The sequence below is a fragment of the Cetorhinus maximus genome, chromosome 6, assembly GCF_964194155.1.
Source record: "Cetorhinus maximus chromosome 6, sCetMax3.hap1.1, whole genome shotgun sequence".
Taxonomy (NCBI): domain Eukaryota; kingdom Metazoa; phylum Chordata; class Chondrichthyes; order Lamniformes; family Cetorhinidae; genus Cetorhinus; species Cetorhinus maximus.
Window position 1 is genome coordinate 127,310,994 of NC_135884.1, and position 9,759 is coordinate 127,320,752.

Below are 9,759 nucleotides of genomic sequence, written 5' to 3' on the forward strand. Positions count from 1 at the left end.
GCTCTTGTGTGTTCAGCTGTGCAAAGTTTAGAGAGCTGAATAGCTGAACTCTAAAACAGAAGTGCTGGCATCAAATCAGTTTTACACGCTGATCGACATTACAATCTGCATACTTCCGATGGACGCTTCCTGTGCTCTCACCAAAATGGCTTCTGTTGCTGCTAGCACCAGAAATGTGTGCATGTTTTGGATGCAAAATAGTACTCGGGGCACTGAAAAACTGGGTTTTCTGCAGCCATGTTTCATGGTCAATAACTCCTAAGAGCTGTAGTTCAAGTCTCAGTGTAATAAACATCTGCCTTCAGCATGTTTAAAGGACCTGCATAGAACAGCTTTTAACTTACCAGCCACTTCAATATTCCAGGTGTCCAAGTTATCATGACAGTGGATCACAACCCAAATTACTTACCGGCATATTGAACTTTTTGAGGAAGACATGTGTTTTTTTAAAAAAGGCATACAAGCAAAAGCTGGCTGAGACTGTAAAGTAACCACTTGCTAGAAAATTCCTATGTGGATTAGGCTTGATCAACTAGTCCAAAGAATGGAATATCACACTTAAAGAGGTGTAAAGGCCTACTTCAGACAAAAACACTTCAAAGGAAGAGATGTAATGCAAAAGACTGAACTCTAATCCCCTGTGGTTGTGGAGACAATGGAGATCAGCTCAGCAGAAACCATCTCCTGTTGTGTTATATCCCAGAATGTGGAACTGATCTGAGTTGAAAGAAAGCAGATTTTGGGCGAAACACATGGTTATTTTCCCTTCCAGGAATACACAAGAAAAGGGGTTAAAAAGCCAGCTGCAAATCCGATCTGTGCATGCTAGTTCTGATGTTATAGTTCTGCTGTGCTAGTGTGTGCTGTGATGGTCACAGCTGAAGAACATCAGCTAGGCATCTCTGCAGCTTGCTGGAGGCATTTCACAAGTCAACAAGCCACAGTCAAAAAGGAAAAAGGAAAAATCCTTCAGCCAACCTGCAGAACCAAGTATCTCCAAACCAACTGCTCAGCTGCAAAAGTCAGATCTACCGGCATCACCCAACTTGACGGTTGCAACGTTTCATCTCCTCACTCCTACTCCTCACGGACAAGCCAAAGACTGATTTGTATTTTTAAAAAACTTTTATTTTTGCACTCAACTTCTCACTTCTAATCTGTGTATATGTGAGTTGCGTTTCTATTATTTTTTCTCGGGTTTTTGGTAACTAATAACTTCTCACTTTCTTTGACTCAAAGTCTGGTTAAATTGGCTCTTTCTAAAACATAAATACATTTGGACTAGGAAAAGGTATCCACGAGGGAAGAGATCCTTTTTAAATTAACTTTGTTGCGACCAAACAGGAGGATTGAATAAAGGGAGCCAGTTCATCCCTCCTCATCCGGGAGCATAACAATTTGGGGTATTTCATCTGGGACCATAACAAATTGGGGGACCTCGTCCAGGGACCAGTAATAACAAACTCCAACATCTTGTACCAGACATACTCATCTCCAACTGCTTAATCCCTGATGTGAGAGGTTTTGGCAAAAAGACACACCTCTTGTGAATGAAAGAAAATATTGCGGATGCTGGAAATAAAAACAGAAAATTCTGGAAGCATATGTGGAGAAAGAAACAGAGTTAACATTTTGAGTCCATATGACTCTTCTTCAGAGCTGAAGAGAGGTAGAAGTGTGATGGGTTTTATACTGTTAAAGCGAGGCAGTGGAGCAAAGTAAGTCAGGGATAGTTGGGAGCTCAGGAGAGATTTGACAAAGATGTCTTGCACACAAAACAAAGGGAGTGGTGATGATAGTGTTAAAGACTGAGGCAGGTGCTAATAGTGGCACAAAGGTCAGATAGCAGAATGTGTTAATAGCAGAACAAGGGTCAGCACTCTCTGAAAGCAAAACATAAGAACACGTTACAGACTGACCCTGTTGTGTTGGGGGGCGGTGGCTGGGAAAAAAATCAATGGAGGACAGAGTTCATGTTCTGAAGTTGTTGAACTCAATGTTAAGTGCAGAAAACTGTAACGTACCTAATCAGAAGCTGAGGTGCTGTTCCTCCAGTTTGCGTTGGTCTTCACTGGAACACTGTAGCAGGTGTTAGGAAGTAGAGACAGTTTAAGTAAGTTATGTTGGTACTTGCAGGTGTTAGGAATGAGTTTAGCTTTAAAGTTTAAGTTTGATTTTTATTTCTGTATCTATGGCCAGAATTTTACCTTCAGCGTGCGGGCGCGCACCTGATATGCCGGAGCGAAATATGACACGATGACGTCGGGCGTGCATCCTGACATCACCGTGCACTTGTGCGATATTTCGTCCGGTGGGCCCACACTGGAGTCCAGTGCACATCCGCTGATAATTTAAAGGCCTATTAAGGCCATTAAGGACCTAATTAACTTGAAATTTACGCTGCTTGTCCAACCTAACAGTTGGCAGGCAGGCAAAAAGGCCAAGCGGCCTTTACATTTTTTTTAGGAAACCTCATCCATGAGCGGCATGAGGTTTCCTAAAGCTAATACTAATTAAATAAAATCTTTATTTTGACATTAAACATGTGTACCAACTCATGTGACACAGTCACGAGGGGACATGTTTCATTCAATTTTTACTGTATTTATTAATTTTTTTAAAAAGCGCTTCAATCTTCCTGAGGCATCTCCGCTCGCGATCCACGCAGAGCAGGCCTTAATTGGCCCACCCGCATAAAATGGCAGTGTGGAGCCGATCGCGGGCAGCAGTCGGCTTCCCAACCACCCCCGCCCGCTCCTGCTGAGCCCGCACGCCAACTGTAAAACTCTGGCCTATGTGTTAAGAAAGGTCAAATTGAGTTTTAGTTTCACCAAATGATAGTTTTACGACTGTAAGCTAAATTAAACAAACAAAAATAGAAAAAAAAAGTGCTGTTGCCTAGCAACAGGGGGCCAGGGAGGCAGGTCCCTCCCACAGACACACATGGAAAGAACTAGAAAAGCAGTTTCGAGTTCAGTTTTGAAGTCAGCTGCCAAGCAGGAGCCACCTAGAAGGTTCCGATAGTCAGTCCCAAGCTAAAAGAAAAGTCCCCAAAATCCAGGGGAGTGGAACAGGGGAAAGTCCCAAGCAGACCATCTAGTCAAAGGAAGAACAGGAATCTGGAAAAGGTCCTATTTAGTGAAGTTAAGAGTGAGGGGCGGAGAGAAAGGCTCAAAACATCATATTTAAAGAGAAAAGCTGCAGAAAGCAGATTTAAAATGAGAACAGCTTGTAAGAGGCAAGGAGGTCCAAAGAGACAATTGGAGGTCAGTAACTCTTTGCTATGGGCATGCGAAATAGCGTGTACCGTTGATAGCTGAGCCAGTGAGAGAGAGAGAGTGCATGGAAGACAGCTTGAATGCATGTGGTGATCCAGGGAAGAGGAACATCAGAAGGTGAGTTTGAAACCCTGGAGGTGAACCCTTGCGGAAGGCGTCTGAGAAGAAGTGTCGGTTTGAGAGAAGATTCCAAAGTGAGTTCTTGGAGACTGAAGGTTGGAAACCCTCGTGTGAACAACAAGTTCAGTGACGCCGGTTGGCTCATGTGTGACAAGCATCTGGGGGCAATTGATGAGAGATCCATAACATTTGGTTGAGGTGGCATCTGTCACTTGGTTTCAGAGTGTGGTATGTCTGACCACAGGGTGCCTATTGGTACATGGACTGTGTACTTACTGTGGACATTAAAGTATAAGATAGCTTTTGTAACTTGTGTTATCCTTACAAATATGTTTATATCTGTAAAGGTATAGTTGTGGGTGAAGGGGTATTGTAATATAGTTCATCTCTTGTTTAATAAAGGTTTTATGCCTTTGTTAAAAGTTAATTAGCTGACTCTGGTGAATCTGTTCAGTAGCTACTCTCCATGTCTTTAAACAAACAAATAAAAGTTAGAAACAAAAACAGAATTACCTGGAAAAACTCAGCAGGTCTGGCAGCATCGGCGGAGAAGAAAAAAGTTGACCTTTCGAGTCCTCATGACCCTTCAACAGAACTGAGTAATATTAGGAGAGGGGTAAAATATAAGCTGGTTTAAGGTGGGGCGGGGGGGGGTGGGGGGCGGGGGTGGTGTGGTTGTAGGGACAAGAAAGCAGTGATAGGAGCAGATAATCAAAAGATGTCACAGACAAAAGAACAAAGAGGTGTTGAAGGTGGTGATATTATCTAAACGAATGTGCTAATTAAGAATGGATGGCAGGACACACAAGGTACAGCTCTAGTGGGGGTGGGGTGGAAAGACTAATGGCATAAAAGGTATAAATTTTAAAATAATGGAAATAGGTGGGAAAAGAAAAATCTATATAAATTATTGGAAAAAACAAAAGGAAGGGGGAAGAAACAGCAAGGGGGTGGGGATGGAGGAGGGAGTTCAAGATCTAAAGTTGTTGAATTCAATATTCAGTCCGGAAGGCTGTAAAGTGCCTAGTCGGAAGATGAGGTGCTGTTCCTCCAGTTTGCGTTGGGCTTCACTGGAACAATGCAGCAAGCCAAGGACAGACATGTGGGCAAGAGAGCAGGGTGGAGTGTTAAAATGGCAAGCGACAGGGAGGTTTGGGTCTTTCTTGCGGTCTGTCCGCAATATGACCACCTTCAACACCTCTTTGTTCTTTTGTCTGTGACATCTTTTGATTATCTGCTCCTATCACTGCTTTCTTGTCCCTACAACCACCCCCCCCCCACCCCCCCCACACCTCCCCACCTTATGTTTCACCCCTCTCCTAATATCACTCAGTTCTGTTGAAGGGTCATGAGGACTCGAAACCTCAACATTTTTCTTCTCCGCCGATGCTGCCAGACCTTCTGAGTTTTTAACAGTTAATTCTGTTTTTGTTTTGGATTTCCAGCATCCGCAGTTTTTTGTTTTTAAATAAAAGTTAGAACCTATCAAGCTGGGTTCCACCCTTGGATCAGGCTTGTCCAGGGGTAATCTCAGCTGGGATCATAACACAGGCCAAGGACAGAAATGTGAGCATGAGAGCAAGATGGTGAATTAAAATTGCAAGCAACAGGAAGGTTAGGGTCATGCTTGCGGACTGAGCAAAGGTGTTCCGCATAGCGGTCATTCAGTCTGTGTTTAGTCTCCCCAGTGTAGAGGAGACCGCATCGTGAGCAGCAAATGCAGTAGATTAAATTGAATAAGAAGTGCCTCTTGTGAGGCTGGCTTTTCTTCAGGGCGCCCACTGAAAGGTTGGGGTGTACTGGAGACCTCCATATGCACAACTGTGTTGCCTTTTTGCCTGAAATCTAGGATTGGATTTAGATTGGGTATAAATCCTGCACATTTAGTCAGGACTTTGTTTTCAATTTCGTTATTTCTGTAGTATATTTTCCAGAGTTTGACATCTACTCTTCAATTAAGTTTCATCATTAAAACAGTCAAGCACCAAAGCTTGTTCCTCCCTTATTGTTGTACCTCAGTCAACTGCATTCTGAACACCTTAAATTATTTTTATTAATTTAAATTCGTCCTCTTACTAGCCTGGCTTACTTTGAAGTGATTTGCTGACTTTAGCTTATATATGCTCAATAAATATAGCAGATATCTTATAATATTTTGTATAGTTTGAAAAAGTCAACTTATTTAAAGTGAAATGTTCATAAATTATACAGATCAATCCCAGTGACCATTATATATGAAGCTAGCGGTGTCTTGCCAATGGCTAATTTGATTGAACATGTGTTGATTTCTTTGCTGTGATCAACTTTTGAACTGAACTGTAATCCAACACTTTGCCTATCAGGCCTGTAACTCTTGATAATTTTTTTAAGAAAGAATTTATTTGCATTTATATAGCATCTTTCACAATCTCAGGTCCCAAAACACTTCACAGCCACTGAAGTGGTGAGCAGAAGTGGCAATTGTTAAAATTCATATACGGGATGTGGGCTTCGCTGGCTAGGCCAGCATTTATTACCCATCCCTAATTGCCCTTGAGAAGCTGGTGGTGAGCTGCTTTCTTGAGCCACTGCAGGCCCTGTGGTGTAGGTACACCCAGAGTGCTGTTAGGCAAGGAGCTCCAGGGTTTGGAAGGTATTAGAGAAGGGATTAAAGGAAGAGCGAGATGAAGGAATTTGGGGTAATTCCAGAGCATAGGGGCAATATACAATAGCTCAAAACACAGCCACCAATAGTGGGGCAAATGAAGGAATGCATGACAAACCTGTGAGTTTGGGGTATTTACAGAGACAGGGAAGAGTGATGTATGGAGGGATTTAAACAAGGAAAGAAAATTTAAAATTTGAGGCATTGGAAGACCAAAAGCATAAGTCCATCAGCTAAAATGAGGGTTATTGATGGCAAGACTTGGCGCAGGATAGAATGTCACCAACAAAGATTTGATGATCTGAAGTTTAGAGGATGGAGGATAGGTGGCTGATGAGATTTTTTTCTTTGTTCTTGGGATGTGAGCATTGCTGATAAGGCCAGCATTTATTACCAATCCCTAATTGCCTTTGAGAGGGTGTTGTGGTGAGCCGCCTTCTTGAACCACTGCAGTTCACCCAAAGTGCTGTTAGGAAGAAGTTCAGGTGTTTGTCCCAGCAATAGTAAAGGAACAGCGATATAGTTCCAAGTCAGGATGGTGTGTGGCTTGGAGAAGAATTTGCAGGTGGTGGTGTTTCCATGCATCTGCTACCCTTGTTCTTCTAGATGATGTAGATTGTGGATTTGGAAGGTACTGTCAAAGGAGCCCTGATGAGTTTCTGCAGTGTATCTTGTAGATGGTACGCAGTGCTGCTACTGTGCACCAATGGTGGAGGAAATGGATGTTTAAGTTTATGGACGGGGCGCCAATCAAGTGGGCTGCTTTGGTCCTGGATGGTTTCAAACTTTCAAAGTGTTGTTGGAGCTGCACTCATTCAGGCAAGTGAAGAGTGTTCCAGCACACTCCTGACTTGTGCCTTGTAGATGGTCAACAGGGTCTGGGGAGTGACGAGGTCAGATTTTCACTGCAGAATTCCCAGCCTCTGACCTGCTCTTGTAACTACAGCATTTAAATGGCTAATCAAGTTCAGTTTCTGGTCAATAGCAATCCCCAGGATGTTGATGGTGGGGGATTCAGCGATGGTAATGCTGTTGCATCTCAAGGGGAGATAATTAGATTTTCTCCTTTTGAAGATGGTCATTACCTGATGCTTGTGTGATGTGAATATTACTTGCCACTTATAAGCCCAGCCTGAATATGTCCAGGTCTTGTTGAAGTGGGCACAAACTGCTTCAGTATCTGAGGAGTTTCGAATGGTGCTGAACATTGTGCAATCATCAGCAAACATCCCCATTTCTGACCTCATGATGGAAGGAAGGTCATTGGTGAAGCAGTTGAAGATGATTGGGTCTTGGACACTACCCTGAGGAACTCCTGCAGTGATATCCTGGAGTGATAAAAGTATGGGTGAGGCTTTCAATGGCAGATGGGCAGAGGTAGGGGTGGAGGCAGGTGATGTTACAGAGTTTTTGTAATGGGAAAGCCATGGGGAAACTCAGCTCAGGGTCAAACTGGAATTGCAAATATTCTGATTCAATCTGATACAGTGGCCAAAGAGGGGGAGTGGAGTTGATGTGAACATATGGAATTTGTGCAGTGGGCCAAAGCCAATGCTTTTGGTCTTCCTAATGTTTAGCTGAAGGAACCACAATTTGTTGAATGCTGCCTGGCGACACCACTAGCAGGAGAGGACAATGTATGGCCCACAGCTGTGTACAAGCATGAACTCAGGGCAGAGGGGGAAGTAAGGCTGTGAAAAGGGAAAAGGCCATTGTTTCTCCCTGCATTTGCTTACACAAGCAGAGATCAATGCTTGCAATACAGTTATGAAGAATTCAATCCATGTGTAGGGCTTTGTCTTATGCACAGCTTGATCTATATGTTATTCTTTAGTAATAGAATGCAGTAGATACCATTTGTGTAAGACTCTGTTAAAGCACTGTATAAATCGCTGTTATATTCCCTTGTCTCACCTAATTCCACCCCCCCCCCCCCCTCCAACCAAAGCTGGCAGTCCTGGGGTACAGTTCCATAGACACCAAATGCAGCCAGTGAGGCAGCCAAGAAGGTGAGTATCAACAGATTACTCCTCCTTGTGATGAGGTAGGTGGATGGATGGAGGGGTGTGCAGCCCTGGTTAAACCCAGTCTGGTAATTCCACCTCCCACTTCCACACATGGATCTTCCAGCAGGGGTCACAGGACAGTCATTGGAAACACAGACCAGAACTAATTTTCCTCCTACCTAATGTAGAGACAGTGGATAGTAATGATGCCTAATAATCCTCTGATCATAGACTGGCTCAGCAAGTTTTGTCAATGAGTACCTGAACCACACTGAAAAGGAACCCTAGAATTGATCTGAGCTTAATTAGTTAAGCTTGAATGGTTCCAATCTGTCTCAGTAGTCCTGGGTTAGAGAAGGAAATCAGCCAACATTTCTCTTGAGTCTTGAAGTATACCTGCCTGGAAATGGGGTGAGGATGGAATTTGGTTCAGCTGTGGAGCCCCATGTGGCTAAATTGTTTGCCACTACCCTTAGTCAAAGTTCAGACAAATAAGTGATGAGTACTGGAGGCTACTAGTGGTGCCTATAGAATCATACATCAGCAAGAAATCAATGTTTTATTGATCCGGATAAGACGTCCCCCGTCTCCGCCTCTCCCACCCACCCAACCGCACATACACACACACACACACCCCGCGCCCAGCATGGTTTTCTAATTCATTTGTTCTAACGGTCCGTATACTGTAGTCAACATGTGTTTTAAAAAATCACACGTTGAATGAAACAGAATTTTAAAAAAGTGAACGCCGCAAATACTCAGGAGTAGTTATAGGTGCAGTGATGCCGTACAATATTCCTCAGTAGATGTATCATTTGCAAATTGTTAGAAATCAGTGATGCACTGGGTTAACTGTCGCATATGAACAGTTTTTTTGGATTAAATCTGTGGAAGGCAATTCTTATTGTTTGAAATTGTAAAAAAACATGAAATATGAATAAGATTTAAATATTTAAACAAGCAATTCAACGTTAAATATTAAGCTCAATGTTAGACTAGGAATTCATTAGGAATAAGTTTACGGAGTAGTTGTTTTGTAATAAGTGAACATTAAAAGATACAAATCTGTCACTGGTTAGGTGCACAATACTCCCTCATTTTGGTCGTGCGCGAAACAGACAAGATAAATTAAAATATTCTTGATTTAGTTCCAGTCAATGCAAAAATTGCATTTAATCACATAATGTATACAACATGTTCATCTCTGCAGGTTACAAAGAACTTCCAGTAAAGGGTTAACTCTTTTTTGTGTAAGATGCTTCTTACCCTGAGCTACTGCCCCTCCTTGTTTCTCCATCCAGACAGTCTGACTCGATCCCACCTTCTTGCAAGCACCATTAAGAGAGGAAGAGAAAAGATAGAAAAAGGCGAGCCCGTAAGAACACAGTTGTAGTGCCAAAGATCAACACCACCCGGATCTCAAAGGCAGCATCTCATTTCAAAACCTGAGCATTGCACCAGCACGAAAAACAATGCAATGCAAGCATATCAGATTGCAAATTGGGAGATTACAGTGCGAAGTAAGCATTGCATTGCAAATGAGGATGAGAGACTGCAGACGGTCTCTGGCAGTCAGCCCAGAGAAACTGTGGCTGGGGCGTACCATTCAACACGCTATCTCACTCAATGAATCACATAATTCCTCACTAGAATTGCCAACAAAAACGGAATGAATTTAGTTGCACATCGCGGTGTCGTGCAGAAAGAGGGA

General features: G+C 42.9%; 1 protein-coding gene across 1 annotated transcript in view; it reads right to left on the bottom strand.

The window, feature by feature from the left end:
- The window catches only part of dbndd1 (dysbindin domain containing 1), a 35,882-nt gene extending 26,123 nt beyond the window's left edge, over window positions 1-9,759 (bottom strand). Inside the window, exon 1 of the mRNA XM_078544465.1 lies at window positions 9,315-9,759. Within this exon, the coding sequence (XP_078400591.1) occupies window positions 9,315-9,345 (31 nt within the window). The 5' untranslated portion in view covers window positions 9,346-9,759. The remainder of the gene's footprint in view (window positions 1-9,314) is intronic.